At 40.2% G+C, this 14641-nt stretch overlaps 2 protein-coding genes across 3 annotated transcripts in view; one reads left to right on the top strand and one right to left on the bottom strand.

Moving 5' to 3' along the window:
- The window catches only part of sash3 (SAM and SH3 domain containing 3), a 10333-nt gene extending 6016 nt beyond the window's left edge, over nucleotides 1-4317 (top strand). Inside the window, exons 4-8 of the mRNA XM_044041126.1 lie at nucleotides 1480-1615; nucleotides 1715-1872; nucleotides 2121-2333; nucleotides 2417-2561; nucleotides 3389-4317. Coding sequence (XP_043897061.1) covers nucleotides 1480-1615; nucleotides 1715-1872; nucleotides 2121-2333; nucleotides 2417-2561; nucleotides 3389-3720 — 984 coding nt within the window. The 3' untranslated portion in view covers nucleotides 3721-4317. The remainder of the gene's footprint in view (nucleotides 1-1479; nucleotides 1616-1714; nucleotides 1873-2120; nucleotides 2334-2416; nucleotides 2562-3388) is intronic.
- Nucleotides 4318-5437: 1120 nt separating this feature from the next.
- zdhhc9 (zinc finger DHHC-type palmitoyltransferase 9) overlaps nucleotides 5438-14641 on the bottom strand; it is a 30886-nt gene continuing 21682 nt past the window's right edge. The window contains exons 6-10 of one of the 2 annotated variants that reach the window (XM_044040298.1): nucleotides 13397-13445; nucleotides 12614-12716; nucleotides 9293-9396; nucleotides 8941-9064; nucleotides 5438-8199 (exon numbers count right to left, since the gene is read on the bottom strand). In XM_044040298.1, the coding sequence (XP_043896233.1) occupies nucleotides 7996-8199; nucleotides 8941-9064; nucleotides 9293-9396; nucleotides 12614-12716; nucleotides 13397-13445 (584 nt within the window). In that variant the 3' untranslated portion in view covers nucleotides 5438-7995. The remainder of the gene's footprint in view (nucleotides 8200-8940; nucleotides 9065-9292; nucleotides 9397-12613; nucleotides 12717-13396; nucleotides 13446-14641) is intronic. The other variant, XM_044040299.1, reaches the window with a different exon arrangement.

Here is a 14641-nt window from a genome sequence, read left to right as displayed (position 1 = left end):
GTAAAAATTTCATAGTATAGGATGTCGTCCAAAATCAGTCAAAAGACTCATGGTATAGTAAGTCGTCCAAAATGAGACAAAACAGTCATAGGTTAGTATGTCGTCTAAATTTTGACAAAAAAGTCATAGGTTAGTATGTCGTCCAAAATGTGACAAAAAAGTCATAGATAAGTATGTCGTCGAAATTTTGTCAAAAAAGTCATAGGTTAGTATGTCCTCCAAATTTTGACAAAAAAGTCATCGGTTACTAAGTCGTTCAAATTCTGACAAAAAAGTCATTTTTTAGTATGTCGTCCAAATTTTGACAAAAAAGTCATAGGTTAGTAAGTCGTTCAAATTTTGACAAAAAAAGTCATACGTAAGTATGTCGTCCAAATGTTGTCCAAATTTTGAAAAAAAAGTCATACATTAGTATGTCATCCAAATTTTGACAAAAAAAGTCATAGGTTAGTATGTTGTCCAAATTTTGACAAAAAAGTCATAGGTTAGTAAGTCGTTCAAATTTTGACAAAAAAGTCATAGGTTAGTATGTTGTCCAAAATGTGACAAAAAAGTCATAGGTTGCATGCTCAATTTAATTTTGACAAAAAGTCTTAGGGTTAGTATGTCGCCCAAAATGTGACAAAAGTCATACTTTAGTATAATGGCCCAAATTTTGACAAAAAAAAGTCATACACTAGTATGTCGTCCAAATTTTGACAAAAGAGTCATAGGTTATATGTCGCTAAATTTTAAAAAAGTCATAGGTTAGTATGTCGTCCAAATGTTGTCCAAATTTTGAAAAAAAAGTCATGCATTAGTATGTTGTCCAAAATGTCAGAAAAAAAGTCATAGGTTAGTAAGTCATTCAAATTTTGAGAAAAAAGTCATAGGTTAGTATGTCAAAAAATCTTAGGTTAGTATGTCGTCCAAATTGTGACAAAAAAGTCATAGGTTAGTATGTCGTCCAAAATGTGACCAAATAGTCATAAGTTAGTATGTCGTCCAAATTTTGACAAAAAGTCATACTTTAGTATGACTTTAGTACTTTAGTATGTCGTCCAAATTTAGACGAAAAAGCCATAGGTTAGTATGTCGTCCAAATTGTGACAAAAAGTCATACTAAAGTTCAAAATGTATTTCAATTTCCAGTTTGATTATAACAGTGGTAATTAGGAGCTAGTATGACAATAATACCATGTTATTACAAGGTAAAGGTAATAGCTTGGTAGTGAGATTTACTATAGGTAAACATGAAAATGTTTATGAGCCAAAAAAATGTTTAATTTTATAAAGCCAAAACTCATCCTCTCCTATGTTCAACACACATTTGACCACATTCTAGAGTTAACAATTTGATGGTAATTACATATGAAATTCAAGCGATTGCTCCATTTTTAGTGTACTATGTTGTAATTTTGGTCAGTTTTGGTCCCCATATCAAAATCATCATGTGTTGTTATTGACTGAAAGTGATGAGATAAACCTCTGTCCGTTCAGGGTGAGAGCGGTGAGGAGCTGTCTCCCGTTTCTGCTGACTGGCATCCAGACCTGCGTGCAGGACAGAGGACGTCCGTGTGCTCCTCAGGGTCAGAGGACACCCTGCCCAGTCCCATCTCCCGCCAGCTGTCCGGCAGTAAGTCCAGAGACGCTGACATAGACACCTCCTCTGTGCACTGAGTCTGTGGACGTCACACACATCATGACAATTATCTGACCCTGCTTCTCACCTCAGGCAGTGACAGACAGAGCCTGGACAGTGGATACTGCCAGAGGGACAGCATGAGACTGGAGGAGAATGGCGTGTCATATAATGGACCGTTCTGCGGTCGTGCTCTGGTTCACACTGACTTCACTCCGAGTCCCTATGATGTGGAGTCACTCAAACTCCAAGTGAGAAGATTGTCTCCTTCTCTTTTTATTTATCATCAGATTTTATCTGGTGTTTTACTGGGATTTTGTTTGTCATGTTTTTATTTTTTTTACTCTTGCAGTGTCACAGTCTAAACATGTTCCTGTTTGTGAAAAACACTGTATTTTTTAGTACATAAACAGTCATTAAAGGGATGTTGGTTCATGGTGTGAACACTCAGCTCAGACAGGAGAGTGCAGATTTATAGTTTGTCATTTCTCTTTCACAGAAAGGAGACATCATCCACATCATTGAGAAGCCTCCTGTCGGGACATGGACAGGGAAGCTCAACAACAAAATGGGCTCCTTTAAGTTCATCTATGTCAACCTCTTGCCGGACGAGAGTCCTCCCGTCAGGAGGTCACGCAGCAGCAGCAAGACCAACCGAGCTAAATCCAAACCCAAAACTCTGGAGGAGGTGCTGGACACCATCGGCCTCACGGTAACACAATAACCTGAACCTAAAATGGTCCTTGTGTCTCAGTCTGTGTAAGTAACGTGTGTGTTAATGTTCTTGTGTTCCAGGAGCTGAGCTCCTTGTTGTCCATGCACGGTTTCCAGAACCTGGAGGACTTCGCAGGACTGAAGGAGTCTCACCTCAACGAGCTGAACATCACAGACCCAGAGCAGCGCTCCAAGATCCTGAACACCACTGAACTGCTCAGAGACTGTAGGTTCACACACTGTTTACGCTGCTCACCAGCCACTTTATTAGGTACACCTGCTTGTTAACGCAGGCATGTAATCAGGCAGCGACTGTAGACAAGAATCAACTGGAGTGTTCACTGACAAACATCTCGAGGGTTCTTTAAGCAGAAGTTCTCATTTTTGCTCATCCTTCACAAAATGTCATGGACATTTTGAGCGGGTTCAGTTGTTTTTGGGTAATCCTGCAAACAGACAGACAGACAGACAGACAGCCTTGAAAATAGAACCCTCTTGGTGAAACGTAAACATAATCTCATAGCATTGAGATGCCTCTGGTAATCAAAGTTGGGATTTCAGTCACGTGTGTTTGTGTAAAAATGATATGACGGCCGTGCTCCTATTTCCCTGCCTCAGTGTCATAATTAGAGGTTTAATGTCTCTGCTGCTACACACAACATTATGCTCAAAGTTCACAGTCACACGCTCAGTCAGCTCATCTTTCCTCCATTATTAATTATTAAATGAGACTTGAACCGTTAACGTAAAGCAGACATACGGCCACCGGTTGAACGCGGCTCACAGATTTTTTGGGTATGCGTCATTTACTGATGGATTTTTCTGGTAGAAAAACTTAAAAATCAGGAGTGAACAAAAAACAGGACTTGTATGCATCAGGTGGTTAGATATATGACTCACAATGAAAGATAATGTTGTTCTGGAACTAAATAAGCAACAGTTATTGAACAAGTAGGAGCACCAGGTTTAACAGGTGATGACGTGATCGTGTTTTGTCCAAACAAAGCTGCGAAGACCATGATTCTAAAAAATAAAATGTGATTGTCTTTGCAGCTGACGACGAGTCAGAGCCAGAGGAGGAGAAGGAGAAGGAGAAGGTGGTGGAGGAGGAGGAAGAGGAGGAGGAGAAGAAGGAAGACGCCAAAGAGCCGAGGGACTCAGGCTGTTTCGAGAGCTCGGAGAACCTGGAGAACGGACGCGAGGAGCCGAAGACAGACGGAGGTGATGAGGCATCTGAGGACAAGACGCACAAAAAAGGAGCAGAAAAAGAGGAAGGAGGAGAGAAACACGATCAGGAGTCAGGAGGTCAAGAGGAGAAGCGCACAGATCCGATGGAGGCTGTTGAGGAGCAGCTGCAGGAGCTGACTGTGGATGACGGATGCTGAAGTCGTGGACTTCTTTTATTCCCGAGACTCTTTGGAACAAACGGCTCTTCGTTGTACGCGAGTGGACAAGGTAGAAAGACGAGGAACGAGGGCTGAAATACTGTACGAGAGGGACAGTCTCTGTCTTACTGTTGAGAAAAAGTCAATGTTGTGTATACTGTTGTGTTTTTGACATTTTCTAGGGTTGACAAAGAAGAACTTTTTAGATTCTTACTGGTGCAGCAGACGCAAATAAAAATCTGGATTCAGAATTCTTAAAAAATGAAATAAAATGTAACCAGTCATGATAGAAGACCGTTGGACTTTCTCTCCGAGTGCTTTCTCGAGTTATGTATGAATTAAAATGTGTGTTTTTTTGTTTGAAATGCTACAATTGAAGCATTTAAACATTTTGTCTCTTGCCTCTAATGTTTTCACACAGTAAAGTGTCATCAGAATAAGAATGTAAAATGATATATGTTCTCATGTTTTTTCCGTGTAACTTGAATTATTCTCATTACTTTGGGTTTTACTTGTTTTGAATGTTGCGTCATGCTCATTTAGCCGACCATGTATAAATGCTGTAAATAGAATTTGAATAAAATTCAGTGATACTTGGTTGATTATTGCTGTCGTTCTTGTCGCGGCTTTTTCATCTTAGGAAAATGATATAACTCAATTATAGTTGGTATTTAAACTCATATAAGTGTTAATGAAGGACATTTATTAACTGGATCCAGAGCTTTTGATTACATCAAAATATAAATCAGCTGAACTATGTATTTGAAATCTGTGGAAAAGATTATTTTGCCAACTATTTCCAAAGATGAAAATAAATGCTGAACTTTGTGGCACACGTAATTATAAAACGAACCAGTTTGAAGTTTGTGTGGCCTTAATCTTCTTCGTTTCCCCACATGTGGCTGTGGCTTAGGACCTCTGGGTGTAAAAGAACATTCATTCATTTATCTTCGACCGCTTTTATCCTCCACCATCCATCTGGTGCCAATCCCAGATGGCATAGGAAAGATGAGGAATACCCTGCATAAAAGATAAACAAAGTCGAAATTATGAGATTAAAAATTAAAAATTATGAGATAAAAAAGTCGAAATTATGAGGAAAAAAGGTGAAATTATGAGAAAAAAGTTGAAATTATGAGATAAAAAGTCAAATTATGAGATAAACAGTTTTAATAATTAAAATAAAAAGTTGAAATTCTGAAATAAAACGTCAAAATTATGAGATAAAAAAGTAAAACATTATGAGATAAAAAGTCGAAATTATGAGATAAGCGTTTTCCACCATCTTCACTTTCTATGATGAAGACATGACTTGTCTGACTAATCAAATATAAACAAATAAACAAATATGCTGCTGCTGATTGGACTTGAACAGAGCAGCTTCCTGCCATAATGGGAGTGTTTTGGTTTCAGGATTGCAGACAGCAATAGATAAAACAGACAATTTCTCTGGAATATTGTTTCTTCCATCTTGTGTAAATCTCCTCAGTATTACAGCCTGCAAAAAGCCGTATACCAGGTTTAATGTGTCCTTTGGAATTACATTTATACTGTTTGTATTTTTCAAGGGGCGGAAATATACCTGTACACAAACACGTCCTCTGCTGCACATTTAATAAAAAATAAACAAAGAGTGAACAGAGCCAGACTGAGACTCTGCTTTAACTCCTCCTCCTCCTTCACACACACACGCGCACACAAGAAAAAAACATTAAAATAATAAGACAATAGTGTTTATTTGCCACATTGATCATGTAAAAAGCAGTGAAGTAAATCAAATTAAATACATATAATCACAGTGTTGATACTAAAAGTGAACATAAATAAGAGCTTCATCAATGGTATAGTACTGTATATGTATACATGATGCAATGTAATAGATTGAACAGAGCATTCGACACAGGAATCACACACACACGTCAACTGTCCCTTTAAAAATCGTTTCCCTTCATTTATGGATCACATACATTCTTGATCGGACACATTGCAAAACCGCCTTCAAACAACTTTCCACAAAGAAAACGCCACTAAAACTAATCTCGGTTAAGTACTTCTCGTTACAGCCGAACATCGTCGATCCGTGTTCCAGTTAAATACACGTTCTTCACTTCACAGAAAACAATACTGCCACACACTTTACAGCATCTTCCAACATTATCATTATCCTCCTCCTCCTTCAACAGTGAACGATGGAAAAAAAGGTGCTGATCAAACAAGAGGGAAAAAAGAGGAAAACTGACAGCAATCATTCATTTGTTTAGTTTGAGAAAAAAACAAATGATTTCAAGCTTTAAAAATGTGAATTTTCTTTAGAATATTTAGGGGTTTGTTTTGGCTTGACTCAATCAGCTCAATGTCAACGTTTCAATACAATCGAGTCAAGAAAATAATTAGTGCAGGTATTTCAGTGATAAAATTATGTCACACGTTTATATTTTACTATTTAGTATCTCCAATCAGTCACAAGCACTAAACTGCTCCAGTAAAAATAATCATACAGTCCCAGCAAATTTTCTTTTCTCTTTAGGTCAATTCTTTAAGGGGATTAAGGAGGAATTCTGAGTCCCGGGGGCAGATTTTTTAAGCCTCTGACACGATGCTGTTGACACACTAGAATTTCTACACAGGTATATTTCACAAAACACTAACTCTTTCTTCTTGCATAATGACACAATCACTAGGACAAACTCTAAATACTAAGAATCTGCTTCACTTTCTCTCCCGTGACGGCCCCTCCAGCGACCTCTGCGAACTAAAGAAACTAAAGACACACAGGCGTGTGCGACGTCCTCACTGCACATATGAGGGAGAGGAGGAGAAGACGGGTTAGATGTGAAAAGGCAGAGGACGGCAGGGAGAGACAGAGAGAGAAAAGAGAAGACTCGGGGGGGGAATCAGCTCTGATGTGATTTGCAGGAGGAGGCGCTCTAGCTCACAGGCAGAATAATTAACAATCACTTAAGATTTGAGAGAAGAGAAAACAAAGGTTTGCCGATGTCGCCTGAAACATGTGCAATCGTATGCCCTTACTCTCCTTTCATAGGTGAACGACACAGTTTCATTTAATGCTTGTTTAAATTTGTTGTAAATACTGATGTGTAGAAATGACAGGAAGTAGAGAAAGAGCTGGAGTTGTAAAAACCACACACCGTCTTAAGTCTGAACGCTAAGCAACGCGTAGCTTCATGCTCATGACACAGGCATGCGACAGAAATCTTCTCGCGACATTATTTTTTTTAACTTTTTCACTACTCTACGGGCAAGTCAATGGAGTGTTTTTTTTTTCACTTAACACTGTAGACGGTGTCGCTGTTAAACGACCTACGATAAGGCACTGTTACTACAAGTGTCTCGGGGGTCATCGGACGTCACGTCTCACTTTCTCCCCAGCTCCACCTCCTCGTCTCACGGTGTCCCGCGACATCCTCTCTTATATAAAAAAAAATGGAAGGATGAGTCTGGATCAAACTGTGTTAGAAAAAAGGTAAGAACAGTACTGAATGCAGCATTAATCAGAAAAAAAGTAAAAATTTTTTGATTTGCCTGGAAGGAGCCGTTAGTGATTTTCTCAGCGGAGACTTTACATGTCCTCCCTCCCCCTGCCTGGACATCACATATGTCCCCACACACACACACACACACCTTCTCATGGCTTGCATAGGGGCATGTAGAGTATGTAATGTGCACACAACAAAAACTGACCGTATGTTTGGAGGTTTATACACAAGTCCACAAGTACGACTCTGTCGCTGTCTTTGCCAGACACTTGTAAAGGAATATATTTGAACTGGCTTCTCACAATAAATGTCATTATGCAACTTTAAATGAGGAAAAGTCGTAGTGACGATCATAACAACCCATTAAAGAGTTTTGTCGTTGTTGTTTTTCTGTTTACATTGCAGTTTTCCCACAGGCTGCCTGTCTTTTCCATGCAGTATTCAGGAGTTGGAGGAAGCTGCTGATGTTCCACTACATCACTCCTACTTCTCCTCCTCCTCCTCCTCTTGTTCCTCCTCCTCCTCCTCCTCCTCTTCCAGCAGGAGTTTGTGTCAGTCACACACTCCTGCAGCTCCTGCTGAGGAGAAGGAGGGAGGAGGACGAGCTGCGGCAGCACAAACTCTGCTCCTCGGATCCGAATGTGGGACAAGGGTCGGAGGAGGAGCGAGGTCACCTGCACAGTAATCATCAGACATCGATTATTAATGTTCCAGTTCCTGATCAGGGAAGGTGCTGCAAAGAGGGGGAGTGGCTGATTAAGGCCGTCCCCTCATGCAGCTAATGGGTCTTGTCCTTGGTGATGGACGCCTCCGCATCCGTCTCCGGTGAAGCCAGTGGCGGGAGCTTGGGGGTGGGAGGGCGCTGCTCTTTGGGGGAGGGGCTCTTCTGCTCCGAGGCGCCGAGGCTTGGCTTGACGTCTTCCGGCGTGTGCTCGTTGGGGATGAGTGGAGCCGTGGTTTTCTGTAGGCAGAGGACAGCATGCTGAAGAAAGGCAGGCGGACACTGTGTGAGCCACTGATGACAGACACAGCACTGACAACAGACACTGCACTGACGAGACACAGCACCAACGACAGGCACAGCACCGACGACAGATGTTGCACTGCAGCTTTATACAAATAAACAATACTTTTTCGTGTCAGACATAATATCATTTTCACATCCTTGATTCCTGCAGGGCCGACATCAGTCCAATTCAGCCTCTTCTGTCTCTTACATCTATTTTTACATTATTATTACAACTTATTATAGCCAGCCATTTCAAAAACACAACGCCCCATCAGTTCTGGTTACGTGCACTCCTGTATAAAGCACCTGAAAGGGATAATTGAGTAAAAGTACAAGTATCTTACAAGATACTTGTGCTTTAATGATGTGTTTTTTTTCCTTTTATTTTTGTTCACTAAAACTAGCGTGTTTCCAAATTTCACAAATTCAATCTGATTTTAAACATTTTGAGTACTTTTTTGTTCAGGTGTGTTTATATAGTTGGTGAAAATGATGGTCTAGGTTGTGCTATTAGACACTCTGTACTGTACATTCTTATGGCCTTGGTTTTAACATAGTAGAGCATTTAATGCTCTGTGTTCTAAAAGGTAAAGATCTTCTACATACTGGTGTACTAACCATTACAGAAACATAACGGCTGTGACTTTAGGCAGTGTCTAATACATGTGTTAAACACTGTACTTTAAAGGATATTGCATCTGTGTGAGTGTGTACCATGGTTGGTGGCGCTGTGCTGCTGCTCATGCTGTTGCTGCTGCTCATGCTGCTGCCGGGCGGTGCAGCAGATGTTGCAGAAGCAGACGAATCCTCCTGCATCAGTCCTCTTCTGTCCAGCACACTAAAAAGTGAGACAGAGTGATCAGTCACCGACAGCCTCCTGCTTGTTATTCACCCGAAGGAGTCGTCGGAGCCAGAGACTAATGTATCACAGGCACCGGGTACAGAACGATAAAGCTGAAGAACGTGTGTGACGACACATAAAACAAGACGCTGGATTCTGACTTGAAACAGGCATTTAATACAAAATCAATTCATCTGCCCAGTGAGAGACTGTACGTGTTGTTACCTCGGGTAGGCCGGCCCACACAGAACCTCGCAGCAGTTTTTGAGGATGTTCTTGTGGCTGTATGGATTCTGGACTCTGTTCTTTCCAGACCAGGATCCTTTAATCTGAGAGGAAGGAAAAAAAAAAATCATTAAACACGACATCCATCACTGGAAAACACACCCCGACCATCTCACGCCCTCACTCTTATACCTTATTCAAAAGCACTGCTCCATTTTTAGATGTTATTCCCACAGGCATGGGTTTGACCTACTAAAAACATCTTGAAGGGATTTTAATGATCCCTGTTTTTTGTTTTTTGTTTTTTTTTCCCTCTATGTGCTGATGAGTGTGAAAGTCCTTCACTGGGCTTTATTTATACTCTCCACTGATGTGCCAGCAACAAACAGAGACTTTAACTAATTAACTTGAGCACATGAGGGCATTAACTCTTTAGATATTTTGTAGTGTGTAAATGGAGCTCTTTAAAATCGTACAGTCCAAAACCAGCTTTTTGTTGTAATGTTACTGAGTACAAATACTTCATTACTGCATACTGCATAATTAGTGCAGCATTCACGTATCTGTACTTCACTTTGTGATTTATATTTCTAGAAACTTTAAAACATTATTCCACTACATTTCCTCTATCTCTCTTCGTAACTGGTTACTACCAAATAAAATCAGAAGAAGAAGAGTTGGTAATGGTCTGTATTTAGTGTTTTTCATTCACCCACTCACACACTTCAACATGGGGTTGTGCCTTGCACAAGGACACATATAGACTAGCAGAGCCAGGAATTGAACCCACAACCTTCCAGTTGAAAGACAATTTGCCCCCTAACACTAAGTAAAAATTAAATTTTACTTTACTGTTTTAATCCTCATTTTTAATGGCCGAGTAAACACTACCACTAATTCATTTAAGTGCAACTGTAACCAAAATATAAATCAAGTAGTATTTTATTAGTATTTATAGTATAGTGATTTTAGGGGTGAATGTTCTATGTTCCTTGGAGAATAAAATGTGTAACACAGAGTATGTATTTGGGACCAAATCATATCTCATAGTTCTCATCTTTGCAAGAAAATAAAGAGTTTATGATTTATTGTGTCATGTCGTGCTGTTGCCTAAATCTATACCGTAGTACACAGTGAACATGAAGTGAAGCTTGATTTTTTTTTAAAATCAATCGCAATATCTGTCACAAACATCGCAATTAGATATTTTACTCCAACGGTTCAGCTCTAACTTTAGAGCACATGTAACTGATATAATGATCACTATTTATTTACAAAGCTCCAGTTTGACCTTCCTGCAAGTCACTGCACATGTAGGTCAGCATGTGTTTATCTTTTCTGGCCTTGTCAGGACCAGTAGTCATCATAGAGACCAAAACCTGGTCCCTAATGAATCAGAACCTTATTTCTGAGGAACTGGTTAGGTTTAAGATTTTAATTGTGGTTATGGTTTAGGATAATGCTTTGTTTAGACCTGTCCAAAACAATGGAAGTCAATGTTCTCCCTGTGTGTGTGTGTGTGTGTGTGTGTGTGTGTGTGTGTGTGTGTGTGTGTGTGTGTGTGTGTGTGTGTGTGTGTGTGTGTGCGTGCGTGTGTTACGGCTGACAGACCATGTGTCATCCTATGGGAAACCAGAGCAGCTACAACTCTCAAGGTGCCTTCTCTTGTTCGCCCTTATTCCACTGTTTTTCTGTCCTCCTTTACTCCCTTCTCTTCTCCTCCCTCCCCTCCTCTCCTCTCCTCTCCTCACCATCTCTCACCCGCTCTGCCACAGCAGTATTTCTGGCAGCGTGCCCAGCCCCTGCAGGTATCGATGCAACTATTATTAGGCCAATCACAGATATTGAAATGGCCACTGTTTTGCCCCCTGGAGCAACGCAACACTGTAGATGAACGCTTTCACAGCGTCATTTCTGATTAAATAGGGGGGAAAAAAATGAGGCCACACATCCCACAGGAAAGAAGAAAGGGAATTATAAATGAATCATTACAACAAAAGCATGAGTGCACTCTCTCGCTCTCTTGCTTTCAGCATCTAGAAACCTCCCACCCTCTCCACTGGTGCTGCTACCGCTACAGCTCTGTCTCTGCTTCTCGTCAGAGACTCTGCAGTCAGATCTGGGCCAAACAAAGACTCCAATGCACGATACACACACTGTTAAAGCTGTGAAACTTCATCCACCTGCATCAGCAACCACCCATCATCTAGCCTGATATGTGCATCTGCCTAGTTTGAGATGATTTTTTAACTACGGTGGCCTGTTGGTGAGCAGAGACAAGTCCAAATGCTGCTTTTAGCTCTCCAGGCATTTACCAACCATGCTCGGTTTGCCACATTTGCCTTTACAAAAACATTTTTGTTTTCAGCATTATTCCTTATTGATTCCTTATAGAAAATTAATTTTTCAAATATTTGGAGAAAGTTAAAAGATGATTAAAAGGCTCAATTCTATTTCATATGTAGAGTTTTCACAGTCTTTGCACATTTGCTTTACTTTTCCAGTAGCGTCACAACATAATGGCCTCGTTTAACAAGTTCCACTTTACTAGCCCTCTGTCCTTCAGTTGTGAACAAGGCGGTGCCGTCGCCAAGGAAACTGCTCTGCGGTGTGTAGGCACTTTGCTGTTTACACCGCGGCGAACATATGTTGATCTTTCCAGCCCACGTGATTCCACGCTGGTGGATCATAATATTTACAGACACATTTGTCTATAATCTCGAGTGACCTTTGACAATTAACGTCATTTTAATCTTCATCAAGTCATGTCTTATACTTTAAATTAACTCTTTAATAAGTGGAGGACAGAAAAACAGGATTTTATTCAGTTTACTTTTCTGCGAGTGAACGGGATTGGGTTTTGCTCTCACATCTAATGTTTCAAGCCCATTTTACAAGTGAAACATTAGCCTCTCTAGTATTGTCTTTGTGGATCAAAGTAATGCTGAGACTATTTGCAGCATCATGACAGTCTGAATATTTGGATCTCACTCTTCACTTTTTTGTGCTTTGCCACATTATGCGTCTCCAGGAAACAGCTGGCCGGGTCGACCTGAACCTGGACCTGAACCTGGACCAAGAGTCTAATAGCAAACATCATATTCACGTGGTTTTATTTTACCACCAACATAAATATAACATATGCAGGTCCACTGAGTTAATCGCCATGGTTCACTTGCATAAAGAGAAAACTAAACAAACTCGGTGTGAATGTACAGCGCTGCATCACAAATGATGATTCAAACCTGAGTAAGCAGATGTGTGAAGAAACATTGATCTGTAGTCAAATTTTAAACAAACATGCAGGGAGACTGCACTTACGTCCTCATTGGTGGTCTGGTTGAGAGAGATCAGGTAGGTGTGGAAGCCGGTCAGTCCCACCACTGACCACAGGGTGAAGAAACACACCAACACCTCCAGCACAGTGAGCGCCAGTTAAGAACAGTAACACAGGTTGTGTAACATGAAAAGGATCTTGTTAAAAAAAATAATGCCAAATAAATCATTTTCATAATTGTTTGATCATCTTAGTGGAAGATTATAAACAGCAAGATTCTTCAAGATTTAGTGCTGTGTATTAGCCTGAAAGTATGCTTTTATTTAGTTTCAACGTTATTTTTATTGGCTATTAAGTATGTTACTGTGAAATCTCTCAGTTGTGATGTGTTTGTTAGGTTATGAAAGGTCATTTTTTTGGTCTCTCCCCACCTTCACATCCTGTCTGAAAATTCCCCACCTGAAGAATTCTGAGAACTGTGTCTTTTGTTATATTTACCCTATTATTAGCTGCTTTTATCCGTTAGTTAACCTTAGATTTCCATTGTTATTACTCTTCTCTATAACTTACGTGTACGCCTAAAGAAAAATAAGTAATATTGCAGCCTCATCTGTGTTTTCTATCATTACAGAATATTTACTAACCTGCTAGTTTACTGAACTCTACTAGTTCCTAGACCTCGACAGTATTACCGTCCATGCTCCTGTTGCCCAGCAACCATTTCCTCACGGCCACTTAGTCGACAAACATACATGTACGTACATGACTCATTTCATAAGCATGACCTCACTTATTGAATCCGTGAGGCAAGAGTATAAAAAGGATATCTTCCAGGTGTTTCTTTCAAAGTGTTCAAGAAGCCATTGTCCACTGAACCTGTGAACAGATGAAGAGAAGAGAGGTTAGACAGGGGAAAAAACGAACAATACATTAATATGATGTTATTAAAAGGAAATTTAATTATGGCCTTAGTCCGACTAAAACCGGACGTTTCAATTGTACGTAAACATGTTAAGAGCAGGAGATTGGCAAAATCTAGAATTTTTTGCTGATGAAGAGACAGAATTTATGCTACAGAATTTCATACTTTTAAGTTAATGGATGGTAAAAACACTGAGAATGGCGCTCAGTCTGTGACGTAATAATAGGTCAACCTGAGGACGCCTTACACTACCAACGGGGACTGACACATCTATAACCTGATTAGGGAAGGGCATGAGTATTGATTATTCGTTGGATTCTAGAAAGTTGATGTTAATGTGACAATTTGTGAGTATAATATTAAAAATACATTAAGAGACTGTTGATTTAATCTCTTTATTCCACTGGTCATGTGGTGTAGCTTTGCTGCGAGTCACAGTGCTAAGTGCTGCGGGATGAATGAATGGAGTTATTGAATGTATGTTTACATTTGGGTTTACTTTTAAATCTGTGCTCTGTTGTGCTTTAGAGTCAGGAGGAGGATTTCCTCAGGTCAAAGTGAGGCTACAGTATCATTGAAAACGCAGCAGGATGTCCCTGCAACTGACGCTGCAGCTCTGAGACACAGCTCTGCTGAGAGCGGTGAGAGACATCTTTAGTTTACCCAAGTAACTGTCACACCACCCACACCACTCCAAACCTGGTTTAGGATTAGAACTGCTAGCTAGCAGGCAGTCGCTAGGTTGGAGTACGTGGCTAAGTCGCTAAGTTAGTAGTCACTAGGTTAGAGTATGTGGCTAAGGAACACATTAAGTCTACGTAGAGTGTCCTTAGTAATAATGCTGCTCAAGAACGTATGTGTTCATCATTTCAAAATCCAAGACATGAGCTCGCATTAGCATAAACACTGGAGGCCCCCGGTGAGGTCGTTCTTCCTGCATCACAAGCTCTACTGATTCGTTCTCCCTGTTTGTTTGTTTTTATTAATTAGTGCACACATATACAGACATACACACAGGGACAATTGCGCAACAAAAACAACAACAACAACAAAAAATAAAAGGATTGTAATAAAAAAGAAAAAAGTACTGATGGGGACAAGAAAGGAAAAGATAGCAGAACAAAGAAAGCATTTGTTTCAGTCGCTTTTT

Source organism: Solea senegalensis, linkage group LG12 (assembly GCF_019176455.1).
Source record: "Solea senegalensis isolate Sse05_10M linkage group LG12, IFAPA_SoseM_1, whole genome shotgun sequence".
Classification (NCBI taxonomy): Eukaryota; Metazoa; Chordata; class Actinopteri; order Pleuronectiformes; family Soleidae; genus Solea; species Solea senegalensis.
Note: the sequence above shows the minus strand (reverse complement) of the source record. Positions and strands in the feature narration are given on the sequence as shown.